Source organism: Camelina sativa, chromosome 11 (genome assembly GCF_000633955.1).
Source record: "Camelina sativa cultivar DH55 chromosome 11, Cs, whole genome shotgun sequence".
Taxonomy (NCBI): domain Eukaryota; kingdom Viridiplantae; phylum Streptophyta; class Magnoliopsida; order Brassicales; family Brassicaceae; genus Camelina; species Camelina sativa.
Genome location: NC_025695.1, coordinates 42204559 through 42223794, shown reverse-complemented (window position 1 = coordinate 42223794; position 19236 = coordinate 42204559). Strand labels below are relative to the sequence as shown.

At 39.3% G+C, this 19236-nt stretch overlaps 3 protein-coding genes across 3 annotated transcripts in view; 2 read left to right on the top strand and 1 right to left on the bottom strand.

Moving 5' to 3' along the window:
* Positions 5363 to 6852, top strand: LOC104725963. Its single transcript, XM_010444717.2, has one exon. The coding sequence runs from the start codon at positions 5551 to 5553 to the stop codon at positions 6655 to 6657; it is 1107 nt and encodes a 368-aa protein (XP_010443019.1). The 5' UTR covers positions 5363 to 5550; the 3' UTR covers positions 6658 to 6852.
* LOC104725962 (universal stress protein PHOS32-like) lies at positions 7826 to 10175 on the bottom strand. Its single transcript, XM_010444716.2, has 3 exons — positions 9340 to 10175; positions 8184 to 8241; positions 7826 to 8067 (listed from the first exon to the last, which is right to left on the bottom strand). The coding sequence occupies exons 1-2, from the start codon at positions 10052 to 10054 to the stop codon at positions 8234 to 8236; spliced, it is 723 nt and encodes a 240-aa protein (XP_010443018.1). The 5' UTR covers positions 10055 to 10175; the 3' UTR covers positions 7826 to 8067; positions 8184 to 8233.
* The window catches only part of LOC104725961 (trafficking protein particle complex II-specific subunit 130 homolog), a 9935-nt gene continuing 1899 nt past the window's right edge, over positions 11201 to 19236 (top strand). Inside the window, exons 1-19 of the mRNA XM_010444715.2 lie at positions 11201 to 11530; positions 12131 to 12360; positions 12618 to 12799; positions 13006 to 13189; positions 13492 to 13582; positions 13855 to 14015; positions 14124 to 14213; positions 14312 to 14473; positions 14723 to 14784; positions 15020 to 15110; positions 15348 to 15511; positions 15672 to 15885; positions 15983 to 16528; positions 16617 to 16829; positions 16965 to 17355; positions 17437 to 17527; positions 17644 to 17728; positions 17841 to 18027; positions 19196 to 19203. Of these exons, the coding sequence (XP_010443017.1) occupies positions 11467 to 11530; positions 12131 to 12360; positions 12618 to 12799; positions 13006 to 13189; positions 13492 to 13582; positions 13855 to 14015; positions 14124 to 14213; positions 14312 to 14473; positions 14723 to 14784; positions 15020 to 15110; positions 15348 to 15511; positions 15672 to 15885; positions 15983 to 16528; positions 16617 to 16829; positions 16965 to 17355; positions 17437 to 17527; positions 17644 to 17728; positions 17841 to 18027; positions 19196 to 19203 (3216 nt within the window). The 5' untranslated portion in view covers positions 11201 to 11466. The remainder of the gene's footprint in view (positions 11531 to 12130; positions 12361 to 12617; positions 12800 to 13005; positions 13190 to 13491; positions 13583 to 13854; positions 14016 to 14123; positions 14214 to 14311; positions 14474 to 14722; positions 14785 to 15019; positions 15111 to 15347; positions 15512 to 15671; positions 15886 to 15982; positions 16529 to 16616; positions 16830 to 16964; positions 17356 to 17436; positions 17528 to 17643; positions 17729 to 17840; positions 18028 to 19195; positions 19204 to 19236) is intronic.

Here is a 19236-nt window from a genome sequence, read left to right as displayed (position 1 = left end):
TTTTTTTTTTTTTTTTTTTTTTTTTTTTTTTTTTTTTGTATATTCTGTTGCAGCAAGATAGAGTAGATGCCATCATATTCAATGCATGTGCCGTTGCTGGTTCAACCAAGGTCACATACTGACTTTCAGAGATCATGAATCAACTCGCGAAAGAAGAATAAGTACTCTACTTCACCAGCTGAAGAAACCAGGTACCAATTTCATTCTTTTCACAAAAAGCTTTTACCCTTATGGTCTAATGAGTTGATTGGAACGGGAACGAGTTTACTTAGATGAAACGAGCAAGTTTCACTATGTTGGTGGTGGTGATCATGGAAGAGACAAGCATCTCATCAAAGAGTTCTCTGATCTGAAGAAAGAGTTTTGGGATGAGAAGTTTGCAACGAGCCCTCACGCAAAAAGCAAAGAGGATAGGGTGAATAAGAGTGAAAAGGATGAGATAGATGAAGAGGCTTTTAAACAGGGCAAAATCAAGTACAAGTGCAACAAAGAAGAAGAAGAAGGACAAGAAGCTGGCTAGACAGAACCGGAGAAAGAATCCCAAGTCGCCGACAACTCCGGAGGAAACACCGGTGACGTAGGAGGAAGCTGAGGTGACGGAGGAAGAAGAGGAGGCGACGGAGGAGGAAGCTGAGGTAACGGAGGAAGAAGAGGAGGCGACGGACAAGAAAGTGGAGGCGGCAGACTAGAAGGATGAGACGGCAGAGGAGGAAGATGAAGAGTGAGAGAGAAAGGTTTAAGAGTTTAATGTTAAGGGTAGAATATGTAATCGATGGAGTATCTTTTTAATTTTATTGTTAAGCGAATCTATGTACTCGTTCTAATGTTAAGGTAGAATATGTAATCGATGGGTTTTTATATGTTTGTAATCGATAGATTATCTTAATTAATTAATGAAAAAAGAATTTGGGTTAAGCCATGGAAGCTTTTTTCTTCATAAATATATCTCCACTTAGAAATATGTCTTTGTCTCTCTGTCTCTCTCTCTCTAGTTTGAATCGAGTCTGCATAAATCTGAGTTTCTGATTGGGTGAGTAGTGATGTTTGATGACTTGGGTTATCAGTACTAAAGCCTTCGAAGCCTTTCTTCATAATCTCCCATTAGAAATCTGTCTTTGTCTCTCTCTCTCTCGTCACGTCCACTGGCCAAAAATCTGGATCTCATCTCAGACGGTTATTTTCCTCAAGATTTTGTTTAATGTGAGCAGAACCGTAGCGATAGATTTTACCCTTATGGTCTGATGAGTTGATTGGAACGGGAACAAGTTTACTTAGCTGAGTTGATTGGAAGAGAAGTCTTATCCTTAACCTCTCTCGGTTCCCTCATTTTTATTCAAGGTTATCAATCAAGTAAGTTCTTGAGTACATGTTTATGTGACACTTGAGAGAGTTCCTTGATCTTTTTGTTCATGGGCAAAATGATGGATGGCCGGACTTCTAACCTTCTTTCCCGCTTGTTTTGTCTCCAGGCAGGATCTAGAGCAGCAATCGTGTTCAGTATATATGCCTGGACAAGACTATCTCAGCAGGTATTCCTATCCTCCTGAAGAACGTTTTACGTATAGTCGACTGATCAGTTTCTTACCCTTGGTTAAAGCTCTCACTTTAAACTTATAAAACCCATCTGCTAACTTTGTCTGATTTACAGGACAGTGCAGTGCGACAAGGACATAAAATAATAGGAAGATCCACCTGATAGAAACCCTGTCTAATTCTTTTCTTCCACAGCTCACTTTCTCTTCTGTAGGGTTTTCTAGTTTGTACACATCTTAGTTTCTGTGAACCGTCAGTTGAGATGCTTTATATCAAATCAGATTATGCCTTTATGTTGTGGGTATTAGATCGATCTGGAACTGATACTGGAGAGAGAGAGAGAGAGAGACAGAGACAGAGATTTTGTGTTAAAAAAAAGTGCTATTGTTTTTGCAGCATACAGTGCCTTGATCCTTGCCCCACAGGTGGTGGGTTCCTCCCACTCCCTTCTGATGGTATTAGTAGGTTCGGGAAACTTATTACCAATTACCATGCAGTGGAGAGTCGAAAGGCTTAGAGCTCTCAAAGAAAGTGAAGGCTCTGGTGCAGACGTTTGAGGACGGCGTCGAATCCATGGCCAGATCTTGTGGATCTCGGTTGGCGACTTCGTGTGTCGTTTTGTCTCCGGAGGGTTTGGTGGCTTCGGTGAGCGGTGAGGGTTTGGGGCTTCTCTTCGTTGAGCTTCAGTGATCGGGTTTGCGGTTTTCTTCTTCAGATCTTACCTCTCTCAGACCAGCCACGGCGGTGCCTCGCAGTAAGGTGTGGTGTCGTTTGTCAGGTAAGTTTGGGCGGATCTTAATGAGGGTTTTGGATCTGCAAAGGGACGACAGTGGTGGGGAGTTCTCTTCTCCGGTAACAGTGGTGTGGTATGTCTCCCATTTGATGCGGTTGTGGCGAAGGGTTTGGTGGTCGAGAAGCTTCTGATCTAGTCGCGTTTGGTCGCGGTGGAGCTTTCTCAAGGCCCATCCACTCATTCGGAGCTGCGGTCTGCGGCGGAAGTTGGTGGGAGTCAGGAGGGTTTGTTGCTTAGCCGCGGTGGTTAACCGAGAAGTTTGGCACCTTCTAGGGCTCTCGTGGGTTACGGGTGATAGAGGATGGATTTAGCCATCATCCTCTGTCAACCGCCATGATTCTTGCCTCCATCGGACCGGATTGAAGAGTTTTCCCTGAAGCAAACGGTGGTCGCCGGAACTAGAAGAGGGGTGTTAGACCTGAGTAAGAAGGTTGCTAGGAACGGGACCTTACTTTGTAGAGCCTAAGATCGGAAGCTTGAGCATGCCGGAAGATCTGTAATAGGTCAGGTGGCCCACCGGAGAAGAAGCGATGGTGGATCTTGGTTGCTTCTGTCATTGGCTTCGATTTGGTTTTCCGCCGCAACGTTGTTGGTCTTGCAACCACTGGCGATAGTGCTCGAGCTTCTGTCTTANAAAAAAAAGTGCTATTGTTTTTGCAGCATACAGTGCCTTGATCCTTGCCCCACAGGTGGTGGGTTCCTCCCACTCCCTTCTGATGGTATTAGTAGGTTCGGGAAACTTATTACCAATTACCATGCAGTGGAGAGTCGAAAGGCTTAGAGCTCTCAAAGAAAGTGAAGGCTCTGGTGCAGACGTTTGAGGACGGCGTCGAATCCATGGCCAGATCTTGTGGATCTCGGTTGGCGACTTCGTGTGTCGTTTTGTCTCCGGAGGGTTTGGTGGCTTCGGTGAGCGGTGAGGGTTTGGGGCTTCTCTTCGTTGAGCTTCAGTGATCGGGTTTGCGGTTTTCTTCTTCAGATCTTACCTCTCTCAGACCAGCCACGGCGGTGCCTCGCAGTAAGGTGTGGTGTCGTTTGTCAGGTAAGTTTGGGCGGATCTTAATGAGGGTTTTGGATCTGCAAAGGGACGACAGTGGTGGGGAGTTCTCTTCTCCGGTAACAGTGGTGTGGTATGTCTCCCATTTGATGCGGTTGTGGCGAAGGGTTTGGTGGTCGAGAAGCTTCTGATCTAGTCGCGTTTGGTCGCGGTGGAGCTTTCTCAAGGCCCATCCACTCATTCGGAGCTGCGGTCTGCGGCGGAAGTTGGTGGGAGTCAGGAGGGTTTGTTGCTTAGCCGCGGTGGTTAACCGAGAAGTTTGGCACCTTCTAGGGCTCTCGTGGGTTACGGGTGATAGAGGATGGATTTAGCCATCATCCTCTGTCAACCGCCATGATTCTTGCCTCCATCGGACCGGATTGAAGAGTTTTCCCTGAAGCAAACGGTGGTCGCCGGAACTAGAAGAGGGGTGTTAGACCTGAGTAAGAAGGTTGCTAGGAACGGGACCTTACTTTGTAGAGCCTAAGATCGGAAGCTTGAGCATGCCGGAAGATCTGTAATAGGTCAGGTGGCCCACCGGAGAAGAAGCGATGGTGGATCTTGGTTGCTTCTGTCATTGGCTTCGATTTGGTTTTCCGCCGCAACGTTGTTGGTCTTGCAACCACTGGCGATAGTGCTCGAGCTTCTGTCTTAGGTCTGGACCATTGGTCTGTCAGCAGGGTCTGATCTCTTTTTCCGGTGACGGAGTTGTTATACCGTTTGCTTCTTTTTGTAACTGTTTGAACCTTGTAAGATCTCAAAGCCCAGCCCGTTAAAGGGTTGGCCCGTTAATGTATATAAATATTTTAATTAAAAAAAAAAAAAAAAAAAAGAGTCTATATGCATATTGGGAGAAATGAACTGAACATTTTCTTTTTAAGTTAAATTGTGGCAGTTTACTAACTGTGTTTTATTTATGTGATGTCTTAATGACTAGTTTCCGCATGACCAAGCGCTTTAAAAAAAGAGTTGTTTTGTTGGTTGAATATGATGTATGATGTTATCATCATTGTCAAGTGCTTATACGGTTTTACCCATTGAAATGCCTTTCTAATTGTGGCAGTTCATAAGACTTGGGTATCTGATTAGGATATGAAACTGACATAGAAAGAAGTCCGCTGAAGAGGTACGTACGGGTCTATTTCTCTGTTGTTATATCGATAGTGGGTTTACTTGTTGTTAATTACACAAGTAGTAAATGATGTTCGATCTGGATGAAGGAGGGGAGAAGACGGAGATTTGAGGGATCCAAAACTCGGATGATTAAAAGCAAGAAGAAAAGATTTGGTTCGCTATCTCCATTCTCCATAATCCAACAAGTGATTCGAAAGTGAGTTTGTTTTGTGTGTTGTTGTTTGCCATTTTCCGACAAGCTTCGACATTTTGTTGGTCGTTTGCCATTTTGTGTTGTCGGTTTTGTTATATCAACAGTGGGTTTAGTTCTTTTGTCGGTTTTGTTATCTCTAAAACGAACGAACGAACATATGAGAATGAAAGATAACAAAACCGAGAAAAGAAGTAAACCCACTATTGATATAACAAAATTGACAAGCTTCTCCATTATCATTTACGTATATGTTCGTTTTCAGTTTTGTTGGTTGTTGTGTTCCTTAGTAAACGGCCATACATAACAAAACAGATACTAGTAGTATGTAAGAATGGAACAAATGTTGTTTTGAGAAAAATTTATATTCATTTGCTGGAATCGAGATTGATTAGATATTAATTGTTGAATAAAATCAGATTTTGTTCCCACCCTAAAAACTTGTTCAGACAAAAAAAAACAAAAGCTTATCTTGTTCTCCTCTCCCCATCTCAAACGATCAAACTATATGAGAGACGTGATTTAATCTAGGCCCTTGGTTGTTAGTAGAGACTTTGGATCGGGTGGTTGAGATTTTAACGAGTAAGTACAACATCATCAGTAGATAAAATATAAAGGGAGGGTAAGCAATTGGATATAGGTTTTGATAGGTAAATGGACTAATCGTAGGGCTGTGGTTTGGTTGTTTGTTTTTCGACTCTCTCTGTACGTTTTTCTAGATAGATGCAAAAAATGGTAATCCAAAAACTTGGTGGGCAAGGCCATTTTATTCCTACAGTAATGGTGTTTAAAAGTTAGTGGAAAAGATGTCAACATAACCATTTCTTCAATTAGGGTTTTTATTTTCTGTGAACAATTCCCAAAATGTCTCAGCTGCTTCTCAGACGGCTGTGCTTTTCGAAACCTGCGTCCGTGAGGTCTTCTTCTCTACTTCTCTCTAAGGGCTTCTCATCGCCCTCGTTGCAAAACCCTCCTTGTGTCGTAATAGGCGCTCGTCGTCGTCGAGCTTATGACGATTTTGGAAGCCTCATCATTTTCTATGCTAATGATGATGATGAGATTTACTTGGATAAGAAGGTGCCTATGGAGCTGATTTATAACTATGCAACTGTAACAATAGGGGCATCTCATGGTTGGGTTGCAACTTATAATAAGGACGAAAGGTTTCTACGTCTCCGAGATGATCTAAACCCAAATGCGTCGTATGCAAATCCGAAAAGCATTCCCCTGCCTCCTCTTGTTACTCTGCCTCATTGCCAAACCCGGATCGTCACCAACGTATCCATGTCCTCTTCTTCTCCTGATGATGATGAAGACTGTGTTGTGGCTGTCAAGTTCTTGGGACCTCAGCTCAGCTTTTGCAGACCCGCTCGAAGTCACCCCGAGTGGACCAACATCAGAATCCGAAACCCCTGCTTCTTCTCTTCACGTGTCATGTTTTCCAAGAAAGACAACATGTTTCGTATTCCCGGATCTGGAGGCCACCTCATGGGTTCATGGACACACAAGCACGACAATCCCAAGTTTCAGAGTTTGCGATTCCGAAACCTTCCCAAGCTGACCAAGACCAAACGGGAGCTTTTGGATTCGTGCTCCACCAGCGAACATTTGGTGGAGTCCCCAGATGGTGAAACCTTCTTGGTTAAGTGGTACAGGAAAACTGCCCCCGAGAAGAAAGATGGAAAGGTGAGACTGAAAACAACAGCTGTGATGGTCTTCAAGGTAGACGAAGAAGGAGGAAACGCTGTTTACACTCGAGACATTGGGGATCTCTACATTTTCCTCTCCAAGTCTGAACCTTTCTGTGTCCATGCTAGCTCCTTTCCCGATCTGTGCTCTAACCGCATCGAACTCATGGATTTCGACGAAAGCGTTGTTGTCGATCTGGCTGATGATTCCTCCATGATTGCTGGAAATGCTCATTTCTGGACACCTTACCATATTCCACCTGGTTTTGAAGCCCTTGATTAGTTCCATCTCAATCTCGCCAAGCAATAGACTAGTAGTAGTAGTAGTAGTAGTACAACTAGATTCCACTGTTGCAATTGGCCTAAGCAAGTATTCACTTTCCCCTTATAGCTTATGTACTAAGTGGTTTAGTGCCAGCTGTTGTTCAAGTTGAAACCTACTTCTTTTCAAGTTAGTAATGAAAATGTTATGATCTTACCTCTGTTTCGTTTCTGGCCTAAGAGCCTATCGCTCTTCTTCTGGATGCCTGTATTGTGAGCAACTGCTTCTTAGTTAGTACCTTGTTTGTGAAATCTTTGTACCACCACTTGTTATACCTTGCTAATAATGTCTGTGCCTTTAAGAATCATATTGAAACGGGTCCAGGGCTAAAGACAGAGAACTCATTTTGAGGTAAAGAGATATACGGAAACATATTGTGATGCTGGTGGTGCAAACTTAGACTGGCACAGCCAATTTATCTATTGATGTCACATATCTATTGTAGTTATACTTTATACTGTTTTAATTAAGTCCCTGATGGAGATTTATGTCCCCATTTTGTTTTTTCCATAGAAGTATGAGAAGAGAAGAAGGATTCCCATCTGTTAAACCTAGAAATCAACTTTGGTCCTTGCAGTCACATTTGATGAAACTTCTCTCAGTTTGTTATAGCATGTGCATTTACTTGTTAAATAGAAGAATTAATTCTCCAGTGACTTCCCGTTGAGAAAGGATTACCTAATTAGTGAGGAAGTATATGTCTCACTTTAAAAAAACAGAGCATTTCTTTGTTTGCTCAAAAAGCGTGTCGATTTTTCTCTCTTTGGGATTAGGCTATGCTGATGATGTTAAGTAGTAACTCCAACACATTTTTATGGGCAGTGCTTGTCTCAGTATGCTGCCTTGGCCAAAACCGAACTTGATTGGCACAGCCAATTTATCTATTGATGTCACATCAATATCTGTTTTCGTATGCCCTGCTGTTTCTGTTCTGAATCCAAAATTAAACAAAAGGAAAAAAATCGTAACGGGAAGAAATTACTTACTCTACATTTGCAAAATAAATTAGCCTTAATAACTTTTTGGTGTTTAAATTTTGTGTGTGTGTTTTTTTTTTTATATAACTTTTGGAGAAATCCATCTTTCAAAACTTCATTCAATCCTTATAATTTATCTAAATTCCAAAAAGTCAAACCAAAACCATAATAATTCAACCAAATCTTTATTTGATTTTAACATTAACTAAAATCTAAACAGACTCAACATTCATCCTCACACAATAGAACAAACCTAAACTACCAGTCTTTATTAAAGCATTACATGTTTGATGTAGAAAGCATTACATAACCAAATGAAATCCATCAACTTAGTCACACACACTCAAAACACTCCTCCGGACATTCCGCTAATACCCTTGCTTGATTTGTGTACCTTTTCAATCCCAAACACATGAAAGAAGAATAATCAAGATAAATGTAGACAATATAAGCTTACAGATATCGTTGATGTGAACCTGACAGAGATTAATGTAGACAATATAAGCTTACCTTGATGATGCGAAGAGGGTGAGGTGAACCTGACGAGATCCCACGAAGCATCACTCATCTGTGGTAGAAACACAGAAACATTGTCATTTGGTCAGATCATCGTACACAGAAACATTGTCATTTGGTCAGATCATAGATATATAATATATTTACTGGAATAACCCTTTATTCACAAAAGATATTTCAATGTTTGAAGATACACAGAGAGACGAATCACTAATAAACCATGCAGCTTATATGTTGTTAAATCGTAATGCAGTATGGTGAAGATAACATATGTAACCTTCAGATTATGGCCTTTTTACCTTATCAGTATACATTCAGATTCTTTTTACAAATGTTCTAGTATTAACACCAGTGATTGCCTTTTACTGAAGAAGCAATCTACTGAACTCAGCAAGTTTTCATCAGAAAGGTAATACATCTCCATTAGATATACACATTAGTCGTAACAGATAACCTTTTTTCCATATTACGCAACCAGATTCTTTCTATGAGTCCCCATGCATTTCCAGTTTTTTTTTCTCTGTAAACATCCCCGTTATAATAATATTTCCTAGTCGGATCAGAGAAAAACAACAACAGAAACTTCTACCCACATCGAAGATTCCTTTCAGAAATATGAGGTGCATTCAAGAGTTACATATATCAGCTTTATCAGAACAATGTCCCTATTTGATTTTCAGCAAATATATTCAGAAATATGAGAAGAATTCAAGATTACAAATAGCAGCTTAGAAGACGGTAATTTGTTGTTGTCTTTTTCTAAATCAAGATATATGATACTTTCATTACATGCTAATTACAATCAATGTCGCCTCAAACTAAACCCAACAGGGGAAAAATCAAAGAAACAAAAGTACCTAAAAAACATTCATTCTCCAAGGGCCAAAAGGATTTTTCTTCTAGATTAGTATTGTAAAGAGTATTCTAATCTAAAACACTGATATGATTTATTCAGCTCCATATGGATCTCTACTTGCACTTAATCGAAATAGTTATCTTAATTAAGCTATCTAATTTTTCTGTATTACCATCTAATCATCTATGGCAATCTAATCACACAACATATTCACAAAAACACTCACTATCGAACCTAAATCTAACATATATATACGGAAAACATCCATGAAAACAAACTACGAAAGCATCTAACCTTTGATGTGTTCATGATGAGCAACAACATCTTGATCATCATCATCTCCAGCAGACTTGACAGTAACAACAGGGACAGGTGGTCCATCACGATCATCAGGATATCTAACCACAACAACGGGGCAAACACAGTGGTGAACACAGTAATCACTAACGGATCCAAGCTTGCCATCGCTTCCTCTTTTCTCAGCACCAAAACCTCTACTTCCCATAATGACAGCACTAAGACCAAGCCTCTCGATCTCAAGACACAGTCTCTCCCTCATATCATGATCTTTCACTATATGGATCTTATGCGGAAACCCTAATTCCTTCAACGGCTTAGCTAGATCCGCAACTTTGGATGAAGTAAAAGCATCAAAATCCTCCTGGCTAGGCTGGGATTGAGCGTTTGGATCTTCAACAGAAGGTTGGGTTTTGAGAGGGAGAGGTCCCCAGTCGGCACCGAAGAGGACGGAGGTTGGAGAAACGTGGAGAAGAACAACGGCGTCTCCGGGACGGATGTAGTGATCTACAGCCCAGCGAACGGCGAAAGAACTTTCTTCGGAGAGATCAACGGCGACTCCGATTTTACGACGAGCTCCGGCGGTTGGAGTTGGAGTTGCGGCGGAGGAGGGAGTGGAAGAGGAGTGGTGGTGGTGGTGAGAGTGACGTGGTGAAGAAGGGTGATGGATCTTGATGTTGGGAAGCTGAGGATGATCGGAATCTGGATTCATGATTTACTCAAAGAGATATTTGTTTTGTTCGTCGGAAAGTGTAAAAAAAACGAATTGAGAGTCTCAGAGAGGTTTCTCTCTTTTAACGGAGAAGAATAATTAAAGAGGACTACAATCTCATATCCCATCAAAACAATTTCTCAAAAATCCTTCGATAATAAAAAGACAATATTACTCTTAATGAAAATTGTTAAAAATTAAATATAACTAAAGTAGTAAGTTCAACAAACAAACACAGTAATTCAATAGTTGCAAGCTCCATGCACATCTAATACAACTAGAATGTTTAATTTTTATTTAAAAATTGTTAAAGGAATAGTTTCATCATTTCATTAAAGAAGAGGAATACTTTAGAATTAAAGTAGATGGGTAGAAAAGAATTCATGGAATTAAAGCACAAGAAAATTAAATTCGTAAATCCGTGTTTTCTCGATTTCTTTAATATATATATATATATATATTTTTATTTTGTTTTTTGTTTCTTTTATCGGCAACTATCAGTAACTGTGTAAATTCACAAAATATCACATTTTTAAACCTTTTTCAGAATAATATTAACTTCTTTTTCTTTTAAATACTACAACACAAATGATTGCTTTAGGTTTGGATTACATATTTTAGTTTTTTTTATAGTTTAGTTATTAAAAGATAAGGTTTAGTATTTAGGATTTAATTTTTTAAATGTTGAAATTTAGTGTTACTTTGGTGGTATTTTTGGAAAATAATATATTAACTAAACAATCATGAATTTTATTAATTAAAACAAACTTACACAAAAAAAAAAGAAAAAAATTAATGGTCATGACTCATGAGCTTACAAAAAGTTAAATTAAAATCAAACTGATTTGATTAATGGAAAATGAGTAATAAAGTGGATTAGATTTAGTAGCGGACACATTAACCATTTAAGATAGTATTTTTTTAAATAAAATAATTAAAATTTTAAAAGGTTTAACCGTACGTTTAACTGTGCAGTTAACCGTATATTGACGATTATGATTAGTAGTATATTCTTAACCGTAATTAATCTATTTTTACGGTTAATAGTTACGGTTTTGAACCGATTATAATCCGGTTATGGTTTATAAATGAACCGGTTAAGATTAGATTTTGGTCGTGCCTAGATCGAGGACTAGTACGTTCTAAGATCAGTGACTCAGATTTAAGTAGTTCAAATTTTAATACATCGGAGATGTTTTAAGATCTGAATCCCGTCGCCTCCTTTTCACCACCAGATCTCCGTCGCCGGCACTTACCGAATACGACGAACTTACCACCGGAAGTTATTGTACCACCGGCATAACCTGATTCTCCGCTTCAATCTTCATCATCCTCCTCCTCCTTATCATAAGACTCAGTACCATCGTCTGCAGCTTGAAGTCTCATATGTTCCGTCTAGATCGGTAACTCAGATGGCGAACTACTTGGCTCAGTTCCAGACGATTAAGAATTCCTCCGATCGTCTCGTCGCCGCCGGTAGAATTCAATTCTCCCCAATTTCTTCAAATCTATACGTTTACTACATTCGATTAGGATCTTACTTCGCATCTTTCTTTCTTTAATTTTTGCCACATTTTTGCGATGTCTTGGTTAGATATTAGTGGAAAGTTTCTCAATGTAGTTGAAGGATCAAATCAGGTGATATGAATCTGAATCCGATGAAGTACTGTATTCACAATTTGATATTGTTGGTTGTTAATTGCTTCATTTTGAAGTCTTCTTGAGCTTCTCTATACTATAGAGAGTTAGAAGGGAAGCTTGTAGTACCGTTGTTGAAGATATACCCTCATATGATTAAATTATTTGAATTGTGGACTTGTGATTATATTTACTCAATAACTTGTAAATGGTTGGTCTGAGTATACTCATATGAAGCTAAAAAGTGCTTAGAAATGAGCACCCTTTCCTGAATTTCTCTGAAATTGGAAAGAGAGAGAACTGATCATGAGGATTTATATTGTTCTGACCTTTAACTCTACTTGTTCGTTAGTGTTAAGATGTCTTCTCTTTCTTGTTGTTCCCTTTGCCAGTGATCTTACTCGTTGTAATAGTATTTGCTTGCATTTTCTTTTACAGTGGAAGATGTGTCTGATCTGTGGCCTACAGTGAAAGGTTTATTTGAAGAACATCAGCCATTAAAAAGAGCGTTCTTGACAAACAAGACTCGAAATCCGGTTTTTATTGAGAACTTGCCGGTTGAATTCATATTAACTACAGACGCGAGACTTCGTAGTCGATTCCCGCAGGAGCAATATTTGTTCTGGTTTCGAGAACCATATGCAACTATAGTTCTTGTGACGTGTGAGGTACTTGTCTTGTTGATATCTTGTTTACCTCGTTTCTCTGTATCATTCTTGGAAGTGGAGAGTAGTCACTTGCCAGAATATGAAGCAAAGATGATATTCGTTTCTACTTTCCTTTGCTATAAGAGATAAGAACCTATGTCTAGAGAGCAGGCACCGTTTGTATAGTATATGGTTTCTGGACTAGGTTAGATTTATCACTTGTGTGGTTCGACAATTTTGGTCTTCTAGCTTTCCTAAGCATACTTTTGACCTTGCAGGATCTTGATGAGTTTAAAAACATTCTCAAACCACGTCTAAAATTAATTGTTCAAAATGATGAGAGGGAATGGTTTATTGTATTTGTATCTAAAGCTCATCCAAGTAATGATCAAGCAACTAAGTCTGTCAAGAAAGTATATGCGAAGCTTGAAGTTGAGTTCAGTTCAAAAAAGAGAGAAAGGTAAGCAATGTAGATTAGACTGTGTTTTATGCTTTTTTTGCTTCGATACAAGTAGGCAAGAACAAAAAAAACACCGTGCCAGATTCCTAATGAGACTTGATTGCTCCTACTATAGTTCTGATAAAAGTAGATTAGTTTAATCAGTTTTAATTAATTATGGATGCCATACATAGTCTTCATATGATAATTTCTGCAATGCTTTTAAGGTGCTGTAAGCTGGATGTACATGGCCCTGACGGAAACTTTTGGGAGGATCTGGAATTAAAGATTACCGAGTGCATCAGGAATACCTTGGATAGGCGCGCACAATTCTACGAGGATGAGATACGCAAGCTCAGTGAGCAGCGGTTTATGCCAATATGGAACTTTTGTAACTTTTTCATCTTGAAGGTTAGCTCTCTTCTCAATTTCTGAAAGGAAAGTGAAATGTGGCTTCTATGTAGATGAACAAAATGGTTTAAAATCCTGTTTCTTCCATTTTGTAGTTAGATTTTATACTGTTTTAAGTAAGTCCATGATGGAGATTTACGTCCCCCTTTTGTTGTTTCCATAGAAGTATGAGAAGAATTCCCATCTGTTAAACCTAGAAATCACCTTTGGTCCTTGCAGTCACATTTGAGATGAAACTTCTCTCAGTTTCTTAAAGGTCACAATGTTTTTCTTAAAGGTCTTACTGTTCTATGCTATCTCAGGAAAGTTTGGCTTTCATATTTGAGATGGCTCATCTTCATGAGGATGCATTACGTGAATATGATGAACTAGAGCTCTGCTATTTGGAAACAGGTTTTTTTCCTACCTTTGTATCCTTCTCTTGCAGATCCGTGGCAATAAAAAATCGATGTTTTTGTCTATTTGGTATATATATTATTTTGCATTTGTTAAGTTAGTAGCAGGAAGATAGATTATATGTAGTTTTATATTCTTAGTTCTTGACAAACCTGACATGTATCTTTATCTTTTAAAGCATTTGGGAACAATATTCATCCAACAAACTGATTACTTTTTCCGATATTTTTTCTTAACAAATAATCTATCATGCATTACCTTCAATGCAGTGAATATGCCTGGGAAACAGAGGGATTTTGGAGGATTCGACAGTGAAGATGACCAAGCTGCGCTGTTGAAACCAGGAAGCAAACCATTGACACAGATTGTGCAAGATGATTCTTTTAGAGAATTCGAGTTTAGACAGTATCTCTTTGCCTGTCAATCTAGGGTTGGTGAACACGAGAGCCATCATATTGAGTGTCCTTTTCTGCTTTCACAATTGTAGCTTTACTTTAATAATTTTTTCATTAGCTTACCCCTTTGTGGTTCTTTGCAGCTGTTGTTCAAATTGAATCGTCCTTTTGAAGTTGCATCGAGGGGATACTCTTTTGTTATTAGTTTTGCAAAGGCCTTAACCCTCCATGAGGTAGCCTATACTGTAACTAAAAAACACGCTTATTATCATACTTCTGATTTGTTGATTTGACCGACCTTGTTTTCTCTCGTCTTTTTTCACTTTTGTAGAGTGTACTGCCCTTCTGTATGCGGGAAGTTTGGGTAATTACTGCATGTTTAGCGCTGATTGAAGCAACTGCTTCTCATCACCATGATGGAGTGGTTGCACCTGATATAGAGAAGGAATTCTACCGTCTTCAGGGTGATCTCTATTCACTTTCACGGGTTAAGGTAGAAATCTGCTTGCTTTTAAAATTTGTATAATGAATAAACCCCTTGTTTCTCTTCCCATCTGACATCCTCTTTCAATTTCTGTTGAAGTGATATTCCATTTGTCTATGTCACAGTTAGCTAATTGTCTTATGTGATGTCATACTAGTTTCTTTATGTCCAAGCACATAAACAGTTGTTTTGTTGGTTGCATATAAAATCTAATATGAAAATTATATTTGAGTGCTGATACCTTTCTGATCATGGTAGTTCATGAGACTTGGATATCTGATAGGATATGGAACAGACATAGAAAAGAGTCCACTGAACAGGTACGGGTCTATTTTTGTTATAGCATGTGCATTTACTTGTTAAATAGAAGAATTAATTCTCCAGTGACTTCCCGTTGAGAAAGGATTACCTAATTTGTGAGGAAGTATATGTCTCACTTTAAAAAAACAGAGCATTTCTTTGTTTGCTCAAAAAGCGTGTCGATTTTTCTTTCTCTTTGGGATTAGGCTATGCTGATGATGTTAAGTAGTAACTCCAACACATTTTTATGGGCAGTGCTTGTCTCAGTATGCTGCCTTGGCCAAAGCCGGCAGTCTGGCCATCTCTTCCACAAGATGCTTCCTCTGAGGTGCTTGAAAAAGAAAAGGTATAATCTACATATGCCGCGTGATGTGTTATCTATTTGATAACATTCGTATTGTAGCCAATCTCATGTTTTACATTGGTGCTAAATTGTACTTGCATGACCTCTTGTGGACACTGGCATAATTTTCTTTACCAGGGTATTGTGTGTAAATGTTGTATATGTGAGATCTAGGTCTGTGTAACTATATTTACCATCTGTTAATTTTTTTAGAATACTTATCTCCTTGTTTTGGTACAGACTATTCTCCAAGCAACTTTAAGGACCAAGCACTTTGGTATTCAACAGAAAGCTTTACCTCTTGAACCATCTGTCCTTTTACGTGTGGCTAACAGAAGAAGGGCTTCTCTTTCTACTGGAAATATTCCTGAAATATTTGATGGGCGCCCAAGTTTTACCGAAGGGTAATGAAATTTATAAAATTCTGTTCTTTAGCCGTTCGTACTTTCAAGTGTTTTAACACTTAAATCTCATATATCTTCAAAGTTTCCTGGAAGTATTGCAAATCATCACCTTTTGTTATTCTTTGAGGAACTAAAATGATATGTTTATATATTCCGACAGATCAGGTTTAGAAGCATCTCCGAGAACACCTTCATCTCTTAAAGTACAAGCAGCTTCTATGTCGAGAACAAATTCTTCACCTGGAAACTTTGAGAGTCCCCTAGATAGGCCTATGCGGCTTGCTGAAATTTTTGTTGCAGCTGAGCACGCTCTGCGACTTACCATTTCAGATAATGATTTGTTGAAGACATTGTCATCTATTCAGGATTTTGAGGTAGCATGCTAATACCATTTACATGAGGGCAGGGAAGCTTCTGATATTTATGCTGCTCTTTCTTCTAGCTTCTCATGTATAAGTTTTGTTGTGGCAGAATAAATATCTTAACCTAACTAAAGGTGCTGCCGAAAACTATCACCGTTCTTGGTGGAAGAGACATGGAGTCGTTCTTGATGGGGAAATTGCAGCTGTCTGCTTCAAGCACGGAAAGTATGATTTGGCTGCAAACTCTTATGAAAAAGTTTGTGCCCTTTATGCGGGTGAAGGATGGCAAGATTTACTGGCAGAAGTCTTACCTAATTTAGCTGAGTGTCAAAAGATTCTTAACGATCAAGCTGGGTACATGTCATCTTGTGTTAGACTACTTTCGTTGGATAAAGGTTTATTCTCGTCCAAGGAGCGGCAAGCTTTTCAGTCCGAGGTTCTTACTCTTGCACACAGTGAAATGAAGAACCCAGTTCCCTTAGATGTGTCATCGTTGATCACGTTTTCTGGAAACACTGGCCCTCCACTTCAGCTGTGTGATGGAGACCCTGGGAATCTATCTGTTACTGTATGGAGTGGCTTTCCTGATGATATCACCCTTGATTCGCTTAGTCTTACTTTGGTAGCCACCAACAACACTGACGAAGGCGGCCAGGTTTGCCTCCATTAGACATGAATTTCTCGTTCTTTTCCTCTATCAAATTTCTCATTCTTAAGAACTTTGTATATGGACTGGGTTTCAGGCTTTAAAGAGTTCCGCTGCAACTGTGCTAAAGCCCGGAAGGAATACTATCACTTTTGCTTTGCCTCCACAAAAACCTGGTTCCTATGTCTTGGGAGTCGTCACTGGCCAGATTGGGCGCTTGAGATTCAGGTCTCACAGCTTTTCAAAGGGTGGTCCCGCAGATAGTGATGACTTCATGAGTTATGAAAAGCCAACCAGACCTATCCTGAAGGTACACGATCTCCCAATTTTAAGATATTAGTTACTGCTTCTGGAGCGACAAGAAGCATTAATTACATGCATGAGTAGTGATACTCTTATGGACACTTGTTTCCTTTGTTGATACGATAGAATTCTTGTTCTTTAGGTTTCCAAACCAAGAGCTCTGGTCGATCTTGCTGCAGCTGTATCTTCTGCGCTGCTAATAAATGAAGCCCAATGGATTGGTATCATAGTACGTCCAATTGCTTACTCACTTAAAGGCGCCATCTTGCACATTGATACTGGTCCAGGGCTAAAGATTGAGGACTCGTATGGCATTGAGATGGAGAGTTACATGGACACAGATTGTGATGCTAGTGCATCAAAATCTGATGTTTTTGTAGAAGATAGTCCTGTCCCTCCGATACGGGATTCAGAGGTGCTTAATCTTTGCGATGGTAAAATAGTGTTTTCAGATTGGGCAAGCAATGTGAGTTCTATTCTATGGGTCCCTGTTCGTGCATTGAGTGAGAAGCTTGCTAGAGGGTCATCTTCAGGTTTGCAGTAAAAAATGATTTTCTGATAATTACATATTTGTGTCACATCCTCTGACCAATGATCATATTTCTTTTGTGTAGTCAATCCGCTGAAACAAGATATTTTAGAGGGAATGAGAACTGTAGCTTTGAAACTTGAGTTTGGGGTTCATCATAACCAGATATTTGAGAGGTATTTCTTCCTTGGTGTGGCAAATCTTGATCATTGTTTACATCAGAGATTTGACATGACTGAATCATTCTTTTTCTCATCATACTTTCTACTGATTTTCTTATGTGAGTGAGTAGAACCATAGCTGCACATTTCACCGACCCATTTGATGTGACCACAAGGGTGGCAAACAAATGCAATGATGGTACTTTGGTCTTGCAGGTAGCCAACTATAGCTCTTTCAAAATTTAGAAGTCTTATCCTTAACCTCTCAGTTCCCTCAATCTTATTCACGTCCACCCAAGATTATCAATGAAGTAATTTCTATCTACAGGTCATGCTACACTCCCTAGTCAAGGCGAACTTGATAGTTCTTGATGCTTGGCTTGATCTTCAAGATGGATTTGTTCATGGACAAAATGATGGAAGACCGACTTCAACGTTTTTTCCGCTTGTTGTGTCTCCAGGATCTAGAGCAGCAGTCGTGTTCAGTTTATGCCTAGACAAGACTATGTCATCAGGTATTCATATCCTTCTGAAGAACGGTCAATATGACTGAGATTTTTACATTATATCTTACTTTTGGTCAGACACACTTAAGCTAATAACGCCATTTGCAGCTATTTATGATTTCTGAACAAAAAGTATTCTAATAGAGATTTGGCAAGAGAATTCGATAAGGGCTTAGGAAGAACCACTTAATAGTGAGCCTACAATCAGGATGCTTTATATCGAATTATGCTAGTATTTGGGTGATTGCCTTTTATGTGTGGCTATAACCATACNGGAATGAGAACTGTAGCTTTGAAACTTGAGTTTGGGGTTCATCATAACCAGATATTTGAGAGGTATTTCTTCCTTGGTGTGGCAAATCTTGATCATTGTTTGCATCAGAGATTTGACATGACTGAATCATTCTTTTTCTCATCATACTTTCTACTGATTTTCTTATGTGAGTGAGTAGAACCATAGCTGCACATTTCACCGACCCATTTGATGTGACCACAAGGGTGGCAAACAAATGCAATGATGGTACTTTGGTCTTGCAGGTAGCCAACTATAGCTCTTTCAAAATTTAGAAGTCTTATCCTTAACCTCTCAGTTCCCTCAATCTTATTCACGTCCACCCAAGATTATCAATGAAGTAATTTCTATCTACAGGTCATGTTACACTCCCTAGTCAAGGCGAACTTGATAGTTCTTGATGCTTGGCTTGATCTTCAAGATGGATTTGTTCATGGACAAAATGATGGAAGACCGACTTCAACGTTTTTTCCGCTTGTTGTGTCTCCAGGATCTAGAGCAGCAGTCGTGTTCAGTTTATGCCTAGACAAGACTATGTCATCAGGTATTCATATCCTTCTGAAGAACGGTCAATATGACTGAGATTTTTACATTATATCTTACTTTTGGTCAGACACACTTAAGCTAATAACGCCATTTGCAGCTATTTATGATTTCTGAACAAAAAGTATTCTAATAGAGATTTGGCAAGAGAATTCGATAAGGGCTTAGGAAGAACCACTTAATAGTGAGCCTACAATCAGGATGCTTTATATCGAATTATGCTAGTATTTGGGTGATTGCCTTTTATGTGTGGCTATAACCATACAGTGGGATTTGCATATGAAAACAGAGGAATATAATCAGTTTTATTAACTGCAAACTAACTAATTGTGTATACGACAGAAGGGAAGGATTTGCAACTACCAGAGAGCATTCTGAATATC